At 38.2% G+C, this 21422-nt stretch overlaps 1 protein-coding gene across 9 annotated transcripts in view; it reads right to left on the bottom strand.

Annotated features, from left to right (window-relative positions):
* Window positions 1-21422, bottom strand: part of CCDC171 (coiled-coil domain containing 171) — a 231580-nt gene that overhangs the window by 94888 nt on the left and 115270 nt on the right. For all 9 annotated transcript variants that reach the window (XM_074953416.1, XM_074953419.1, XM_074953415.1 and 6 more), the window contains 4 exons: window positions 21014-21130; window positions 11433-11659; window positions 10610-10792; window positions 8522-8707 (listed from right to left, as the gene is read on the bottom strand). In XM_074953416.1, the coding sequence (XP_074809517.1) occupies window positions 8522-8707; window positions 10610-10792; window positions 11433-11659; window positions 21014-21130 (713 nt within the window). The remainder of the gene's footprint in view (window positions 1-8521; window positions 8708-10609; window positions 10793-11432; window positions 11660-21013; window positions 21131-21422) is intronic.

Below are 21422 nucleotides of genomic sequence, written 5' to 3'. Positions count from 1 at the left end.
GTTTCACAACCATAAGATAAAAAAAGAATCTTTATATCCTTAAACTTCACACAAAAGGAAAGGGAGATCATGGGAAAAGTTGATTAAGGTGAAAAATAAAGACACCCTCAGGATACGTCCTACAAGTAGCATTCCTTAGGTTAAAAAAAAAAAAGACTAAGTATAAGGGACTTGTATATCAGGAGCACCAGAAAAGTCCTATGCATTGATATTCAAGCTACTAGAAAAAATGGGGTTTAGAACATTAAAAAAAAAAAATCACATGCAGTTTTATAGGTCTATTGATTCCCTCTGCACATCTCAAGGTAGTAACATGGTTACTTTGTAGTTAATTCAATACTACAACAAAGATCTCTCAGGACTCTGGATTTAACAAAAAGCCTTCCTGTATTTTTGAATGAAAACTTAAAGATCATCTAAAGCTTTAAACTAACTGGGATAAATGGTATGCAAGTACATGTGCTAAACAACTAGGCATTATACTTATGCAATAATCCCATTTTTCTTCCAAAGTACATGTCAATAAATCTTTCCCACTGCACTATAAATTCCAAGGTCATGGATAGAGGTGTTTATTAGTATAATTACAATGTAGCAATAATACCATTGAGCCTTCAGTTCCAGTTTTTTATTTTTTTAAGATCCTAGAAGCAGAAGATTAAGCAAGCATCCAATGTGATTTTTGTACTTTTTAAAAAAAGACTATAAAACACTAATTGTTTTCATGTCATCTATTTGTTAAAGTGTTATTCTTTCAAATTCTGTTTTTATTTAATCTTTATATTCAAAGTCAACATATTTATTTATTTATTTAACAGTAGAGTGCAGTGAACAAAAACGCCCAAGCATTCTGTGAAGTAGGTAAGTAATATCACCCTATTTTAACGATGATAAAATCAGAATGCTTTATATGCATGTGCCAATCATTAACTGATGTAATAAGAAGTGCAATAGAGTTCTGACCTTTTACTCAGCTACTCAGAGCTAAAATTGCAGCCTAAACTATTGACTCTCATGCAGCTGTTCTTTGCAAACATGCCCCAGCCTTCCTAGGCACTTTCATGGAATACCTCTCTTTGTAGCCAGTCTTCTTTAGGGTTCAATCCTTCAAGGTGCTGAGAGTTCAACCCCAATCCACCAAAGGATTTAAGCACATTTATGGATGTGAGTAGTAAGATTATGCGTATGCTTGAAGTTAAGTGTGTACTTGAAGTACTTTGCTGTATGGGGCCAGAATGCTCAGCACTATGCACAATCGAGCTCTTAATCCGTTACTTCTGCCCCCCCCCCCTTTTTTTCTTCCTTTTTTGACAGAAACCCCTATTCTTAGTTGAGGCATCAGGATCTTATCCCATTAATGGCAGCTATTCAAAGACACTAGACCATAGTTTACTCTCAATTACTCTGGGGTAATCATGCCCCATGCTCTCAATTACTCTGGGGTAATCATGCCTTTTTTATTACATTTAAAGTACAGCTGATCAAATGGAAACCTCAGCTACCCAAGACAATGAAGTGGTACCTTGACCATTCTTTTTCTTTTTTTATAAAGTTGGATGTCATTTCAGTTAAACTGTTTCCCTTATATGGGATTTATTATTTTTAAGAAATGAACATGGTATTGACTTGTCTAAAAATGGCCTGAGTAACATTCCTACTCTTGGCCAATAAAACAATTATTTGTAGCACACAGAAGAAAAAAATACAAATAGGACATTTACCTTGGAATTTGGGTACTATTTTACTTAATGTGAAAAAAGTAAAAGCTTTAACAATATTTTGAACTTTGCTAGCACTTCCAGATTGCACTTTTAGCAAATTGCTATTATGGGATTAATTTACAGAACTGAACATAGTAAGAATTACAGAAGAATGGAAAACACACACTAAAATTGCAAGTGATGCTACAACTCTTTAGATAATACCAAACTCAATTCTGTAATGAAAATTGTTATGATTTTACTTGTTGCAGGTTTAGAACAAAATCTGGGAATCAAAAACTACTGAATGTAAATATAGTGTGTCATTTAAAACAAAGAGTAATAAATATTTATTCCATAGCCCAAGAATATAATTTTTCTGCCTTTTCTCTTTTATTCTGCTCATTGCTAATGTATGTCCAGAAGGGCTCATATGAAAGGGTATCAAGAAAGATCTTTAGCAACTTATTTGCTACTGGGAGACACCCTTTGTGGACAGCTATGGTGTGACTCCATTATTTTCTAAAGGCCATGTGCTGCCCTCTATCCCGGCAACCAACTCCCATTGATATCAATAAGAATTCCTTGCACAGAGTGAAGGAAATATATGGCCACAAAAATTTGACTATAAAGTAATTCAAGTGAGGAAGGTAATCATAAGTTTTCTTTTTCAAATGATGTGATCACTGGAATGGAGAAAAGCAGCACCACACTTAGATCCTCAATAACCAGCGAACTACTGCAATGATTACAGAACAATATAATTAACAGTTGTTTTTACAGATGCTGAATAGAGTTACTATATACTGTATAACTACAATTCTTGAAAAGACAAACGTTATTGTTTGTATGTGTTTGTAATTTTCTAAAACATTAGTAACAATGAATATTTTATGGACAGCCTACAACAGTTCAAAGATGAAAGTTGAAACTTACATTTAAATTACATTTTTTAATTGACTCACATTCATGTTTTGAGAGACACTGTGTTGATACTGCTACAATGGCAAAATAAGATGAAGAGGTGGAGTGCAATCTACTTCCTATCACAAATATTCAAGGAGGAAGGTGTGCGGCCCCACAGAACCATGTAAAATGTATGGATATCCCTGCCACATGGAAGGGAGGGTCATCTGCCTCTGTGGCAGCAGCCCTCTCTTCCTGTGGATCCCACAGAGGGTGTTCTATGATGCAGGGACGTGGATGGGCTGAGGGCAGAAGGGCAAGACTAGGGGTGGGTCATTTGCTCACATAAGCTTTCGAAGCAGGACCATCTAGAAAATAGTCTGTTGTCGAGACTGGATGAGGGGGAAAGAGGAGGATCAGTGGAGATACCACGTGCTTTTTCTATAATTTACCTGCCTTATTTTACAGGTGAACAAAGGTAATGATAATAATCAAGAATTTAAATACACGACAGAGTGTCTAACATGTGGCTCATTATGGCATGGGGGAAAAAAAATCCATGACTTTCCCTACTGAGAATAGGACAAGTGGCAACCTAATTTAAAATCTATTCTTAGCTACTTTATAAATTATTTAGGTGCTGAAAACATACAATATATAGAAACTTTTAAACAACTAAAACATTTAACTAATTAATGAATTATGAATTTTACTCTCCAACCAATTCAGAAGGGAACACACTCTCTCTTTAACATGCTAAATTTGATTAATACAGTTTCCTATTAAGTTGTACACTAATGAATAATCAGCTACATTACATTCTTTAATGAACAGCTTTTAATTTAATAGAGACAATGTGTAGAACTGCCCCTTCTTGCCGATGTGACATACAAGTTACTGGGAATCAACTGCATCCCAGAGAACATCCTAAAGCTTGACTGTCACTCCAGTAACAAAGCTCATGGGAAGTGATTAAAAAACAAAAACTCAAAAAATTAATTTTCTGTTTTTATAGTGAGTGTATCCTTAGTGATTCTCTTTGAGGAGGCTGTCGTATACAAAGTCTCCCACTGAATATGATGGGTGACTTTTTTTTTCCTCTATAAAAGTTAAAACACTATCATCTACAGAAACTGCCTTTGCCATGTATCAAAACGACTTGGCATTCTCAAAGTCCGTGCAACAATGCAAATAACATAAAACAAATAATTAAAATAATTTTCTAATGAAAACATTTACACTATTAGTACAAAACAACAAAACCATCCAACCTAAGCAACAAAGGTTCACTGTAAGGTGTGTACACTAAAGGACTCCAGCAGCAGAGAGCCTGCCAGGGAACAGGTACAATTCCAGTGGCACAAGGTACCTGCAATTTCCTCTCCAGCAGATGTAAATTCAGCTCTATATGTTTCAAATTAGTTAAAGAACACTACGCTTTTTAAAAGGAGGGTATAGTTATGGCTATCTATACATAATTATTTAGAAATATCTAAAAAACCAAATGGCTCATCTCAACTCTGATCTAGAAGGGACTGCTACAGTAAATACATTTTCAAAACTCCAGGACTGAACTCTGCTCTCGCATAGCTATAAATCAAGAGTAACTTCACTGAACTCAACAGAGCCACTCAGTGTTAATGACAGTGTAAATGAGATCAGAATCTAGCCCCAGAAGTTATTCCCCTTTAAATAATGTTTAATGCTTTTGGACTAGGTCAGTAATAAGTTACAGGACACAACATGGCACACTCAGAACCAAAGATGTATGCAAGATATTGCCCTGTTCATTATCAATTTACAAGGAATCCTTTCATAAATTACTGTGTAGTAAAATTCTTTAATTATATTTTATAGTATTAACATGCATCTCTAAAATGAATTGGATATATATATATATATATATACACACACACACACACATATATATATAGTGCCTGTAGGTAGGTAAAATGAGGATTTTACTGTTTGGAATCAACACATGGTTTTAGCATAAGTAAAATTCTTTACTTTGTGCTTTGGATACCTGGTTAGCAAGCACAAAAACTCTTTCTTTTCCTACACAGACAGTTGGGATCAGAGCTAGTGACTTACCTAATCTTACACCACTTGTTTTATTAGAATTGTTGCTTAGTCCTATCTGACCTTGAAATGTAATTGGCTACCATGTGTGTCTCAGTGGTAAATGCCATTAAGAAGATAAAAATATATGGGATTAAAATCTAAATTGATAAGGCTAAGAAATTAAGCAACACCTCTTTAATAAACCTACTTTATGAAAGTAGGTGAAAGCTGAGATATCTCCTACTGAAGTGTGTATAAATTTCAAACCAGGGAATCAAATTTCAAATTGCTGAACAATTTCTTCGTTTTATTCTTTTTGTTAGAAAATTATGACAAATTGATATTTTAAGGTAATCATGTTTTTTAAAAAGATTTCAATGTATACTATTTTAGCTTCAGCTGTTAAAATTTCATCAAGATTATTCCTTTGTCAAATTCAGTTAAAAATTCATCTTAAAATGTAAAAAGAAAAGGAGGACTTGTGGCACCTTAGAGACTTAACAAATTTATTTGAGCATAAGCTTTCATGAGCTACAGCTCACTTTTTATACAATGTACTACTCTCTAATTTTGTACATGCTTTTGAGTTGGGTTCATTTATAAATGATTTAGAGAGTGTGACGGGACATGATTTTTCAGTTATATATCTTTAATGAAAAGAATGATCTTGCAGCTCACAAAAAAGGCAATGTCTGAATCTAAACAGCTGAAGAAGAGACTACCTGCCAGTTAAAATATGTGGGACACAAGTACAAATTATTTTTCTGCCTTTGACATTAATCCTGAATAGATGTAGGATTCAGGCAACTAGCAAAAAAAACTTGTGATAAATAAAATAGTTATTTAATTTGTAAAAATTTGAAAAGTAACATGAGTTCTTAATACAAAATATTTCTATCACTTGTTACCGCAATAGTTCTATATCATCCTGCATGAAAAATTCTTACTCCCCAAATCCAAGAAATATTTAAATTTGCAGTTATTCTTTGGATTGTTTTATTGACTTTCAGAACAACAATAATCTGAAGAGGAGTGAAAGCAATAGGAAAGAAAAGAGCAAGGGGTAGAGTAGAGGATGATTTGTAAATAAAATATAATATTTTATAGATTCAAACAAAGCCAGAGGTTAAGAAAAGACTGGTGAACATTAACATGTATGCTACCCCACTACTTTGTTGATTTTTAAAAAATTCTCTTCCTTCAGTGGTTCTAAAATAATCTCAGTAGCCAATACTAAAAAGGACTAAATAGTCAAGGCTGGGCACCTAGTTGGCTGTATTCCCTTCAAAAAAGTTATCAATGGATGAGTTTTGAGCGCTGTAGTTGTCCTTGGGCCAAACAAGCCAAAGAAAATACCAACACTGTCAGATTTGAGGATGTTGTCCATTCTATTTTCTGCATAGTTTCTCAAAAGACAAGTGAACTATTAATACAAATATGAAATGTGGCATGCAATCTTTCGAATATCTATTTCCTCCACATTCTTGGATTTCACCCTATCATGAGAGGGTAAAATCTCAGCCTGTTCCAGTGGATTACATTTATGCAATCTAGCCAGAATAAACCATAATATCCCAATAGCCAACGACTGTTGGAGGTGTAAACGGCAAAATTATGACAATAAGGTATACTACAGTGGAAAGGGCTATATGACTTTTTGTTCAATAAAAAAAACAAGCTCGAAAATAAGAAGTGGTATCCTCCAACTAATATAATACATTATTCTAAAGGAAAGGTTCATCTTCATTTCTGAAGACTAGAAAACAAAATCCTCCATTGTAGTGAACAAACAGATCTTAGAAAGAGACATTTTAATTGCTTTCTTACTATAAAAAGCTAGGGAGTTATCTATTAAGTTTGGTTACATGTAGGAGTATATAAAGGCAACTTGCAACTAATTCCGATGAAGACTTCAAATTATAATAGTTACTATCTCCTCCTGTGAACTACTACTTCTCTTTTGGCCCCTTCCCTAGCATCCACCATTCTAAAGAAAACCCCACATTCTTGACCTGACACCTCTCCCTAACTACCAACTCCATTCCCCTCTTTCACCTCTAAGCTCTTGACTAGGCCATTTATAACTGCTGCTTTAAATGACATTATCTATTTATATTTGGTCCAATTTTTTTTAAAGCCTTTATAAAGCCCAAGAGCAATAGAAGGGTTTTCATCGTGTATATAAATATATAAAAAATCCAATGAAAACAGTTTAAAACGTACCCCTGCTGTGTTTGAAACAAAAATACTAGAGCACTAAAAATCTGAAAATGAAGGTGACTAAACAGAAGAGAGAATACACTTCACTAATTTTCATTGTCTAGACCAAGTGAAGACCAAGTAAATAGTATCAAACAAATTGGAATTTTCAATGTCCACTTTTCAACTGAAATTTTCAATTTCTCCTTTAATAATCTAATGTGTTTTTAGTAACGCAGAAGTAAAGAAATTTGTTTACAATATGATATTTAAAGTGACAGAGTGCCTTTAACTTACTTTCTTCTAACTCACTTCAGGCTATAATCCAATAAATACTCTTCACTTTCCACTCCACTCCACTGACTTCTTTCTGACCAAAAGCTTATGCCCTCTGTTCCATCTTCATCCTCCTTGACCCCTTTAATACTCTGATATTGTTGATTACTCTCTCGTTGGTGCCCTGTATTCTATTGGTTTTTGTAGCCTATATTCTTGGTTTTCTTCCAACCTCTTGACTTCTCTTCTTTCACAGTTCATCTTCTTCCCCGCTCTGTTGGATTCTCACAATTCTCTGTTGTTGGCCCCCTCCTTTTCACCTTATCACTGATCAATTTCATGGTTAATCACACACTCATTATGCCAATGACTCAAATCTATATCTTCTTCTTTTATCCAGTTTTAAAAACCTAACCATCTCTGCAAAATATCCTGGCTAGTCTGCTGTCAGCTCAAGATTAACACATCCAACACTGAGCTTTGTTTTCCTTTCCCATTTCATCACTCAGTCACAAGTGACACCCCTATTTTCCCTACCACTCCCATTTGCAACATTGTGCCACTCCGTTCTCCACAATGTATTGAAGAACTAACCCTTTCTTTCTGACCTTAAGGTATAATAGTTGTCCATGATCTGCTACCTTTTGGCTTATCCAAAATGTAATTGCAAAAATTATAGATTATGACACTTCTCTAAATACCTCTACTGGCTCTTACTAGTTCACATCAAGTTTAAGCGTCACACCCTTACTTTAAAATACCTGTTCAGCTCCATTCTAGCCTACATACAATATACGGAAGTGGTAAATTCTCCATCACATTTAAATCAAGATTGGATCCCATTCTAAAAAATATGATCTAGTTTGACCACAAGCTATTGGGCTTGATGTGGGAATTATTTGGAGAAAGGTTATGGTTTGTGGTGATCAGACTAGATCATCACAATGGTCTCTTCTGGCTTTAATCTATTAATTATTCTGATTTCTGATCATATTCCTTTCCACTCCTTCATTCTGACAAAATTGTAGTCTTGACGTTCACTGCATTTCCTTTCCTCCTTGTTATCCCTTATGAAAGGGACAGCTTCTAAATCCTAATCCTAACAACATATAAATAGTGATATTTTCCAGTGCATGTATGCCACTCCCAATATTAAAAATGGACGCTACACCTTACAAGACCTCATCGTAAAAGGTAATAAGTATCTCCTGATCACCCTCAACTCTCATTGGACTGTGTAATCCTTATTCCTGCAAACAGTCCAATTTACTTCCATGGGATTATTCTGAGAGTACTTGTGAGGGCTGCCAATGTGGGCCCATGCACTTGAGAGGGAAACAACTTCTGTTCTCTATTTAGAAGCAATATTGTCCTACCTTTACAGCTTCACTTAGGGTTTGGTTTTTGTCCGCTTCTTCACTTGAGTGCAATTCCAGTTTATAATTTAACTCCTGTAACTGTTGTGCCTGCTCATTCAAAAGCATTTGTGCTTCCTGCTCTCGATGTAATGCATTATTCAGTTCTTCACATGCACTTTCAAACCTCTCATGGGTGATCAATTTCTGATAAAGGAAATAAATTGTGTTCTATCATGGAATAACTCCAATGTTTGTACACTTCACTTTTAGAATTCCACTTGCTAAGACACAACATTCTAATGCAAAAAGTTTTTAAATACTCAATATCTGCCCAAGAGACCTTTTTTCCTAAAGTGAAGATCATTGCAAAACATTAATGTTAAATTACTTTATTTATTGTATTTTCTCAAGGAAATCTGTAGTGTATTTACAAAGTATACTGAAAATTTTTTCTTGATTCCAAAACAGATCCAAGAGGACATCTCAATTGTTTTTTTTTTTTTTTTAAAAAGTGTTTACTAAAGTAGGAAATTTGCAGATGAGTATTTCTGCATTTCACTAGACAGCCTGTTAAACCCTTACAAATTCCTGTGTGGACCTGCTTCTCACAGAGCGCTCCAGAAGACAAAGAAAGGAAGTGTCTCCTGAGGGATAGCACTTAACTGACAATCTAAAAAGTGACAATTTAATCTGACAATTTAAGAAAGTGTAAGGGAAAAAAGCTTGTTAAAAATAAAACTGAAGACATGAGATACCCTTGTTCAGCTGTTCTACCTGCTGGAGACAGTAAGCACAATGGACAGACCCTTGATGTGGGAAAATTAAGTTACAGAACACTTTGATCTGCTATCTCCACTGTGTGATGCAGCACTACATTAATACACAATAGGGAACTTTTAGTTCACGACAGCAGGGTCCACACGGCCCAGTTAGTGCACAACATGTTGGTGTGCTTAAGAAATCATACCCTTCTGTTGCACATGGTTGTTAGGTGTCGATGAGTGCTCAGAAAATAAATCCATCACAATTTGTGGAAGCTACTACACATCCCAAAAAGAGGATGTTTCTACACACACCAGGGAAACTGCAGAGCACTCGTATGACTGTTCAGTCCCTTTTCCTGGGTGAAGACTGACTTGATCTGAACGCTCCCTACAGAAATGAGCTCAGCATTTTGTTAGGGGAGGCAGTGAAGATGCCCAGTGCATCTCCAATCTCCTAGAGGAGAATGAATTACTCCCTGACAGCTCTGGAGGGTCTGTCACATGGTTACAATGGAGAACAGCCTCTGATCTGCAATGAGGACGCATCAGTCTGAAAAAAACCTCCACTCCCTGCACAGTCAAGAGACAATGGAGGATACAGCCCTTGAAGTAATTCCATTGATCCGGTGCAAGAGAGTTTGGGTTTTTTTAAAAAGATAAAGGGACCTGTTTTTAGTCCCTTCCTTTCATCTCTATCAACTGTAGCTGTGCAGTGATCAACGCAGCCTTATGGCTGTAGTAAATCCAGTGGCTCCAGGAAGAAGCACAGAGAGAGGGTTTGCCAAATACAGGCTGCTGGGGATGTGTTTAAAATCATCTGCATAAATCCACAAGACAAACTATTTTCAAGATTGCACTTATTGACACAAACTAGCTTCAGGACTTGACCCATAACAAAAGATACAGTAAAGAGGTGCGTCAGAATATAGAGCAAGGGTAAAACATAGCTTAAAATATTGTGTTTATGCTATGCAATGTTGTCATGAATGTACTTATTAAATATGCCTGACTGCCCTATTTGAGGGAACATATATAAGTCCTTTATGGTGTGTAAATCAGAAAAGAACATTTTCAGCATATGAAAGAAAAACTGGGTCTGTCAAAGAGCAAAAGTGTAATTCACCCACAATATCTCATTCTGCAAAATAAAAAGAAACTCCTATGGAAAAGAGTCACTTTTTAATACATCTGGCTTGCAGCTTGGTGACATTCACGGGGCAAGTTTTCTGTAAAATTCTGTTAATAATTGGATTTATACTTATTTTTCTAAAGAACACAAATCAAAAACATGTAGAAGGAGGCTTTCCTTTAAGCCAGTCTTTTCTAAATTAAATATACTTACAGATTGCTTAAATGCATTTAATTGCTCTTGCAGGCTCTGGGCTTTGTCAGCCTCTTTTTTCATCTCATTCAAATTCCGTTTGAATTCTGAGAGTTCTAAGCGTAGTGAACGGCGTTCCACTTCTGCTGTATGCAGCCTTTGTGTAAATTCAAATATTTGCTTCTGCAAGGATGCTATGCTTTTCTGTTAGTAAACGGAAACAATTTTATGTGCTATAAAATGTGCTATTTTAGCAATAAATCAATAGCATTTAATACCCAAGCAAATTAAATGAAGCTTTCATTCTGCACACATCCACCAACACACACAAAGAGCACTGTTTCACCTGCTGTTGTGGGTCATTGAAAAATTCCTAAATACATGCATAGAGTAGATATTTGGAGAGAAGAAGTTTAACTGAGTTTTTGCAAAAACATAACATGCATTTTGCATTACCAAAGTACACTGGAAGAAGAGAAGGTGAAAAAAAAATAGAACAAAATCATTAATCTTAACTTCAAAAGGGGTTACAGGATGTTCTTACGAAGAAAATTAAATTTTGACAGAATTTAGAAGAGAAAAATTATTTCAAGCTTAATACAACCAAATCTCTTGCCTTGCAATTCTTTAACATCATATTAAAAGATGTAACTGATTCAGGGCCCAATCTTTCCAGGCGTAAACTAACTTGTATACAAAATTAAATGGTGATTAAATTAAAAGTCAGCTGTGAAGCACAACCTGAAAATGAAATTAGCATCATAACTATTTTGAAAGCTCTACTATAATTATTCTGTGAAATTTTATATATATATATATATAAATCAGCAAGAAATATACATACTGTAATGGGTATTCTATCACCTAGTCCAGATTTTGGTGCCTGTGCATTTATTTTATGAAGTCCATGAGCCAGTCTGTGAACCAAGGAGTCCTTCTCTGCATATGTGATGGTCCTGCTGCTATCCACTGGTATAGTCTCCATTAATACATTAAATTTGTCCATGAGTTTTGAAAAAGAATTCCTGGCGGCACTTACGAGGAAGTGTCCACAAAGCCAGGAATTTGGATCTTAAAGAAAAAAAAGAAATACAGATTTAAAAAGTAGGTTCTTTCTTATTCTCATTTTACAAAAACGGACATATGTCTGAATCAGATTGTTGGGAATGTTGCCATTGAACTAAGAGAGGAAGACTGAACTCACTGGGCTTGATCCTGAAGTCCTTACTCAGCCAATGCTCCTAATCCAATCAAAAGGAGCCTTCCCCAAGTAGAGAATTTGGGCCAAATTCTACCTTCAGATGGAACACGCTGCTTCTACTGACTACCACTGGAGCGACATGTACAACAAACATGAGGGCAGAATTTGACCCAATAAAAATAACTGTTTTGTTAATATATAATTTACCAAATAATTCTGTGTTCTCCTCCAATACTGTATTTTAAGTCCTTTTTCTTGTATAGTCCAACCTTTGGATTAATAAAATGCAAACGTTTCTGATGCACGCAAACTATATACTGTATGATAAATATCTTTGCATGTGTTCACACATTTGACAGCAGAAGGTAAATCACTTTATTGCAATATTTAAAATGCAAATTTATAACTGTTTTTCTTCTTTTTTTCCAGCATAGTTGTCTAAATAATTTGCTGTTTAAAACTAGTGAGGCTTGGTACCTTAATGCCATACTATTTATATTCTGAGACAAGAGAATATAATTTACCTTATTCCAAGGCAATTAAAATTTTACAGCTACAATTACTTATTTTCCCACAGGATTTTGGTAATCATCCTTCTCATATAATGGACTTAAGGCCCCAGCACACCCAACATGTCCTGCTTACTGCTAGATTCGTCAGGTCTGTAATTAATAATTGTGTTTAATGTTGATAAATAAAATTGTCAGTGCTCCTTCTACTAATTGGTATTCCAGATAACGGTTAATAGGTTTATTTATGCCTTAATAAAAGTCTTGTAATTTAGTTTTCCCTCTGCTAGGCAGGTCTTAATCTGTCATTACTTGTCTTATGATACTATCAGTGTAAGACGACAAGCATGCAGGAACTTATTTACATTCAGTAGTACACCAGATCTCCTGTTGCTATAGTGAATTAAAATATTTTCTTTAAAGCGCAAGCAGAAAAAACAAGACAGTTTCTTTAAAACAAAGAATTCTTCTTTACGCTATAAGGATAAAATCAAAAGGTTCAAACAAACGGAACATGAAGACTTATAGAGCATTCTTTACAATGGGTACCAGAGCATTATCGAAATTATACAGGTAGAATCAATAATAAGTGAACAAAGAATATTATAGCACATGATCAAATCAAAATACTCTTTGCATGACAATGCATCTACATTGCACCATATTTTGTCACTTGTATTGTAGCAATTTGAAATGATGGTTTCACTAAAAAAAGAGAGAGATTTTGTATGCCATCAGACAGAATATGTAGACTTTTGATTCTGAAGATTAGCACAGAGATAAACTTTGATAGGTTGGGGAGCATAAAATCAAAGCATCACTGATGTGCTATTCCATATCCTTTATAAAAATATACTTATGATATGAATATGACATAACTGAAATATACTTTACGCAAGATGGCTCATGTGAGATATCATTGGAAAGGTTATGATTTACTGAATGTGATTATTCAATTTGTATGCCTGTAACATTTCTGTATCTGAAGTTAGCAAAATTAACTATATATCTGTATTTCAACTATGCTGCTTTGGACGACGCCCACTGCTAACACTACAGGTACAACAATGGAAAAGCCAGACAGGGCAGATGGCCCATCAGCGAGGACGATGGGCTGTGAAAAGCTTGGCTTTCCTGCGGACGCTTCATACTGCCACTGACTCATGGACGCGGTGATCCTACAGAGTCAGGTGGTCTTGTCACCTGATACTAAAACATTACCTGGGACTTCTTGTAACTTTTCAATGTAAGGGAAGGGGGGTCAAGTTTGGGACACAAAGGATTCCTGCCTTATGTAAATCCTATTTAAGGGTGGGAAGGAAGGCTAACAGTACTTCTCCTCTCCGTGGCCTATCTGCCCAAGAAGAAAGACTGCAAAAGGGAAGGCAAGGGGGGAGTCCAGACTGAAACAGGGGTCTAGTCTGAAAAGGAATATAACTGGAACTCTAAACCACAGAAACTTTGCAAACTGCCCGCAACAATATCTAGGGTGAAAAATACTAACTGTAACCAATTTCTTTAGTGAAACTAGCTTAGTTTGCGTGTTTGATTTCATTTGCTTAGTAGTCTTCTTTGTTCTGTTTGTTACCCCTTTTACCACTTAAAATCTGCCTTTTATAGTTAAAAAAAATTGTTTTATTATTGAACCCAGTTTCTGTAATTAACAACGGGTGTGTGTGTGTGGGGGGGGGGGGTAAGAAGTGTGCACCTCTCTCCATATTGAGGGAAGGGGCAAATTTCATGATATATCTTTGGATCTGCACTCCAAGGGAGGTGGACATCTGAGTGCTGGAGCAAGTCCCTGAAGCCGAGTCCTCCCGGAGCTCATCTGCAGCTGGGAGTGGCCCTGCCTGTGTGTGTGTTAGAGGAGGTTTTAAGAGCCTGGCTCAGCAAGACAGGTTAAAGGAGGGCCCATGTTAGCAGAACAGGTAGACTCAGTGGTACCTCAGCACATCAGGTGGCTTCCAAGGGGTCCAACCCATCACAATCACCTCTAGTTAATTTTTAATGAATAATGGTTTTGACTAAAACACAGAAATTTGTTGGTGTGATTTACTGACTGCTTTGCAAGGTGAAATGAGAATACAGTGTAATTCCATAAGGTACTATATCCTTCTATATCTATAACAAGTGGAAAAAGAACATATACACTTTAAGTACCTGGCCACAGACTATCAGGGAACTACAATAAAAGCAATAAATTATTTATATTATGATGAGCACGTAAGAAATGGCTTACACAAATAAAATTACAGTACGAAGAGCAATCAATTCTTTATTAAACAAATGAAGCAAAAGGCAATGAAAAGTGACAAACCTTCCTCTCGTGACAGGTGGAGGGAGAATGCTGTTTTGTTTTGAGTGAAACAGAACGAAGGGAAAGAATAAACTGATTAATACTACAGAGGAACTAAAATATTCGTACAAAGCTTCAGAAATTCAGTTTATGTTACAGCAGACAATATCTGTATTCATTGATTGGTTCCTCTGAGTGCTAATGAAGTACAATTTGTATTTAAAAAAAAACAAAAGAAAAAATGCACGTTGAAGGTCTTTTAAAGTAAATCTAAAGATAAACCATTCCAACCCTATATAAAACTACATGACTTCCTGAGGCCTCTCATGCCTTTTTTATTCTGACCATGAATTCTACAGTCTCTTAAACAACAAGGATTTCATCTAAACAATGGCTAGCAGGACTCCTATATATTCTAGTATCAGCAAAACAACTTGGGGATTTGAGTAGTATAAGAAAGTTAGTGATTTCAGCACCTCAATGCTGATATGACTTATCTTTGAAATCCTTTTTAAAGTGCTGTCATTGATCAGCCACTTGTCCAGACACAGGAATGCATGCACTCCTGTGTAACCGGCTCCTATGCATTTTGACATACAGTGCAAACATTGTTCCAAAAGGCTTGAATTGGCAGTGTTGGGATGTGAATTTGAGTTACTGGATATCAGGATGATCTGGTGGCCAGGGCATGGAAATGGAAGTGAGGAGACTTGGTTCTGTTCCTGGCTTTCTGGAACCCATTTGCTGTTTGATCTTGGGTATATCACAGTGTCTCTACTCCTCAATTTTCTTTACTTTCTTGCAGTCCTGCTTCCTCACTTCTGATATATTTAATTTCTGTTAGAATATTTGTGGCTATAGGAGTACCAGGGAGCAAAGAGCAATGAAGGATCATAAGAACATTGCAAAGAGTCAAATGCTGCCTTGCATATACAAAACATAATTAATTTGTGTAACCCCATGCCAGAAAACAACATCAGTGAAGTCAAAAGTTCACCAGGATTAAAAAAAGATTAAACATTTATCTGATTAATGAGAACATACAGAGTACACTAAAAATGTTAAAATATAAGGGATACAGAAACCATCATGCTTTAGGTCATTAGCCAAATACTAACTTTCCAGAGTAAGTAAGAAACTTCCCTTGATGACAGGTTATTCCAAAATTGTTCATTACAGGGATTTCTGTACCTTCCTCCAGAAGCAACTGGTGCTGTCCACTGTCAAAGACATGACACTGGATTACACAGACCCCCTGGGCCAGACTTGCTATGGCAATTCCTACGTTCCCAGGCCAAACGCATCAAATACTAAAGCCACTGGTGATTAAGAACTTTCAGCTCATTGTTTGCAAAGCACAGCTGGGCACAGCGCCATGGGACCCAAGGTCCTTAGCTGTGGTTGGAAGGCATCGGGCACATCTTAGAAGTAGGAGTGGCCTTTGTCTTCCTCTAATCCCGGATGTGCTCTGCAGAAGCCCAGTGCCTGACACAAATCTGAAGTGGCCTTAAGGCTGCTATTATAACAGTCAGTTCTCTACAGGATGTACGGACACTCTGACCACGACCTCTTTTCTCTGATGGCAGGGAGGTAGGTAGGAGCCACCACGGTATCTATATTCTTCCTGAGATTCCAGCATTCAAGAGACCCTCCAAGGTTGGATAGGACTGTTTTAGGACCACTTTGCACGGGTGGAACAGTGTAGTGGCCAGAGCATGGCTTAGAAGCATAGCTCGTTTGGAAATGTAGCCTTTCAATCAGCTTTGGTTAGAGCAGGGGTCGGCAACCTATGGCATGCGTGCCAAAGATGGCACGCCAGCCAATTTTTAATGGCACGCTGCTGCCTGCCGGGTCCCAGCCGCCGGCCCCGCTCAGCGCCCGCTGCCAAACCCAGGCCAGGACCCTGGCAGGCTGCAGCGTGCCATTAAAAATCCTGCCCGCCCTGGCCCGCCCTTCTCTGCCTCTCCACGAGGGGGCAGGGTGAAGAAGCTTGGTCCCGCTGCCGGTGCCTGCTGCTGCTGCAGGGCAGGCAAGCTCCACCCTCCCCCCCTGCTGCCGATCAGCTGATGGCCCTTGCGAGGGAGGGGGAGAAGTGGAGCTGCAGCGTGCTCACAGCTCCGGGGAGGAGGTGGGGATGGGGCCTTGGGGACAGGGTGTGGAATCAGGGCATATTCCCTCCAGTCCCCTGCCATGAGCCACTCTGGGCAGGGGGCTGGGAGCACCCCCACGACCCCAGCCCACACCCCCAGCCCTCTGCCCTGACCCCTGCACCCCCCTCACACACACCCCAGCCCTCTGCCATGAACCTTGCACCCCCCTCACACACACTCAGCCCTCTGCCCTGATCTCTGCACCCCTCACACACCTCAGCCTCCTGCCCTGACCCCTGCACCCTCCACAACCGCAACCTTAACTCCAGCACCCCCACACATACCCAGCCCCCCACACTCCATGCCCTGACTCCTATACCCTCCTCACACACCCCCAGTCCCCTGCCCTGACTCCTGCACCCCCACACATACCCATCCCCCCCACACCCCATGCCCTGACTCTTGCACCCCCCACATTCTCACCCCCACAGTGAGCACCAAACGGGAGCTCCTGCACCCCTCCATTCCTACCTGCACCCCTCGCACCAAATGGGAGCTGCTCAGGTAAGCACTCCACACCCAAACCTCCTACCCCAACCCTGAGCCCCCTCCCTCATTCTAGCTCCTGGCCAGATCCTGCACCCCAACCCCCAGCCTGCTCCTTCACCCCCAGCCCTGTGCTCAGTGCACTCCCACCCTCAGCTCTGTGCAGAGAGAGAGGAAGAGAAATGGGCTAGAACCAGGGAGAAAGTAGGTACCCACTCTATGTGGGCAGGGCCGGGATCCCAGACCGGCAGCAGGCTGAGCGGGGCCGGCAGCCGGGACCCTGGCTGGCAGGAGCCGGCAGACGGAACCCCAGACTGGCAGCGAGCTAAGCAGGTCGGCGGCATAAGATCAGCATTTTAATTTAATTTTAAATGACGCTTCTTAAACGTTTTGAAAACCTTGTTTACTTTACATACGACAATAGTTTAGTTATAGAATATATAGACTTATAGAGAGAGACCTTCTGAAAAACGTTAAAATGTATTATTGGCACGCGAAACCTTAAATTAAAGTGAATAAATGAAGACTCGGCACACCACTTCTGAAAGGTTGCCGACCCCGGGTTAGAGCATTCTGGACCTATATAAAGTCCACCTTGTGTTTGACATGTATGCACAGAAATCAATTAAAATATTACTAGAAGAAGAGACTCCACGGTATTGCACCTGTCCAATATAAAAATCACTGATTCCACAAACATCTCCAACGTCACAATGTCTCATACTCACACGAAGGATGAGTTAACCACATACCTTGCAGGATAAATGCTCCAGCATATGAACTCAAAAGAATTTTGTTGTCGCATGGCTTCACAGAGCTGCTGCCTCTCACTGTTCAGTGGAGTTTCTTAGTAGTTTTCATGAGGAGACTGACACTAAAATTATTTTGCATGCCATCAATGCTACAGAGAGAGGGTCTATTAAACTCCAGATTTTTGCACAAAACACAGAGGTTCTAGTGTTCTCTATGTGGTGCGATCCACGACTTCTACAAGATTCTGGTTTTGTGCCTGCTGCTGGGGAACAGAATCACTTGTATATCCCTCAGAGATGTATTCCTATCACTCGGACCATTAAAACCTATTAGGAATCCATGTCCTTTCAGGATCATAGATGCTGGAACTAGAGATGTTGGAGGTGCAGCAGCACCCCCTGGCTTGGAGTCGTTTCCATTATACACAGAGTTTACAGTTTGGTTCAGTGGCTCTCAGCACTCCCACTATACAAACTGTTCCAGCACCCCTGTTCAGAATGTGACACTGCTGGAATGTTGGCTGAAAAGGCCAAATTATCTTACTGGAAGGCATTTGATTCAGCCTCTAAAGACTATTTCCTCACTCTGAAGGTGCTTGGAATGGCTGAGATAGTCACTGATGAGGGTACAAATGCACTGGAGATGTTCGTACGGAGAGTCCATCATTAGAAGACAACATTAAGAAACTTGCAGAGCTATGTTGGTGGATATTTTCCAAGAAGCAGACAGAAAACTTACCACTGACAAGGGGGGCATTTATACCTGCTCTCAAGAGAGAAAACTATCAAGTAATGGAATGGCTCAGGGTGACTGAGCACATTCAAACCTACCTTCCCCTGTTGAGCATGGATGGGTCTTGGAGGATGGACCAATTGCACCAGTTATGTGTGAAATACCATGAGCTCCCAAATCAATCCTTTAGCCAATCAAATGTTTCTGTGCAAAGACCAGATGCTCATCACCCTGAAAATATTTGGCCAGCAACCTGCCTTGTATGAAGATGTGCTACTGGGGCACAGATGAGGATCAGTGTGACAATATGTCTAGCAGTGGTTTCTGTTTTCAGTCCTATATGTCAACGGTAACTTACCTAGGATTACCAAAGCTCAATGTCTTTTTTTTTTATGTAACAATGCATCTGTGTTCAAGTATGATTAAAAAAAACAAAAAACCTGATTTTTAAACATGCTCTCAAACATGTATCTTCATAATTGTTTCAGGTTTGTCATGTTTGGTACCATTGTGGCCATGGGAGACCAGGCTTTTGGATAATACCTAACCTGACCCGTTTCCAATGATGTATCATCAAAATGTCCACCAATCAGAAGACCCGGGGCTGGGGTGACAGCAAGTCCCCTCTTGCCATGCCACAGAGGGTGAACACCATTGAAATTATGATTCTGTAGATTTTTACAAATCAAATGACCTTTCTATAACTAGCTGTCCACGGAATGAGATTTGCTCCCAGACTATCAGGCTAGATCTACAACTTCTTAAAAGGTTTCAGAGTAGCAGCCATGTTAGTCTGTATTCGCAAAAAGAAAAGGAGTACTTGTGGCACCTTAGAGACTAACCAATTTATTTGAGCATAAGCTACAGCTCACTTCATCGGATGCATAAAGCTGTAGCTCACGAAAGCTTATGCTCAAATAAATTGGTTAGTCTCTAAGGTGCCGCAAGTACTCCTTTTCTTTTTGCGAACTTCTTAAAAGTAGTTTACATACACTCAAATTAATTTTCAGAACCCTCTTATGAGACTGTGAAACGTTGTTATTTCCATGTACACAGATAGATGAGGCACAGGAAGGAAGGTGAAGTAACTTGCCCAAAGCCACACTCTGAGTAAGTGGAAGAAGTGGGATTGAACTCACGAATTACTGGCTTTCAATACACAAGATTAGTTTCTCTGAATGGGCCAGCAGTAAACTTTGGCTGCTTTTGGCCATTCTACAATTAATGAGATTTAAGGAGTTGTCTTACAATAATTTTTAATTAGCAAATGTTTAGTGCAGTTGAGAGCATCTACCAAAGCAGCAAGCTACTGCTTGTGAGTCTCATGCACTGGTACCTCACGAATATCAGGGAAAGTGGTCATTTCATCTCTTTAATTTTACAGAAAGAATTTCAAATCTACTAGATATCCCTAATCTGAATAGGGCTGACCACGCTGGGCTAGATTTACAGAGAAGTTAAAAGAAAGTTTTATGAATCTTGAACTGGAAGATGGAGGCAATCACTATCCAGATATGGTTCATTAAAATGGCTAAGCTTTAATTTCCCTTTATGGTCAGATGTATTGGGATTTAGGGAATCAAATATTTGTTTACCACTCTCTAGAAATCAATGCAATCTGCCATGCAGGTAGTTACAGATGCTGTTTATACAGCATAATGGGGCCCTAATCCTGATTGGGACCTTAGGAGAGTTACAAGAAATAACAATAAAGATGACGATCTATACATCACTAAATAAGAAAACCACGAAATAGAGAGATGTGGGAAAATTGTAAGAGCATGGAGGGAAATAATAAAAGGGTATATTTTGCAACCCATGTTGGAAATCAGGTAAGTAAGCGATTACTGAATTGTTAGGCTAACAAACAAAAAATACAAAAGCCAGATATAAAACTAATGCTAAAATGACAGTAAACATTAAACATGCATTATACGTTAAAGTTAACCCTATCATATTCACCACTTCATTTTGTGATACAATCTTAAGTAACTACTGCTTTTGCCATTAAGTATTCAGAAGTACTGACCACATGTGGCATAGGGTTATTATTTACATACTACCACATGTGAGCATGTGTGTGTGACGTGGTTATATATATGCAAAAGCATCCAAAAGGAAAAAAACAAGTACAACTACCAATAAAGATTAAGAAAATTAGACTCCCCAAACAACTTTCCACCTCCAGAAATTTGAGCTAGAAGAAAAGACATTTGAAGATACAAAATCCAGAAACAGGAAATCACATAACATACCACTTTTTATATTCTCTACTACAACAATATATTTAAAAATTACCTGTTTTGCTAACAACTTCCTGTAATTCAGCCACCGAACTGATTATTGCAGCAAGAAGGTCAGAACTAGTAAACCAGCTGAGTGCTTGAAGACAATGGATTTGTTCCTTTTGGTGTTCTGTGAAACAAAATGTAATAAAAAGTAACATTGGATGAGATATATGGTACACTATAATCTTTAGTTTAAGAAATTGATCAAAATAAAGTTTACACAAAATTCATGCCAGGATTCTACTTTTCTTTCAAGAAATTTTAGATGGTGTTGACATGCACTATGCCACCTTCAGCTGTTAAAGGGGAAAATAATTACTTGTTCTTTTATCACTTCCTCTTACTTGGAGAAACCATAAAATGAGTAAATGTGTTTTTGTTTACTTTCATACTTCAATAAATGTACAATGTCTTTACAG

The sequence above is a fragment of the Natator depressus genome, chromosome 5 (assembly GCF_965152275.1).
Source record: "Natator depressus isolate rNatDep1 chromosome 5, rNatDep2.hap1, whole genome shotgun sequence".
Classification (NCBI taxonomy): Eukaryota; Metazoa; Chordata; order Testudines; family Cheloniidae; genus Natator; species Natator depressus.
This window is presented reverse-complemented; position numbering and strand designations above follow the sequence as displayed.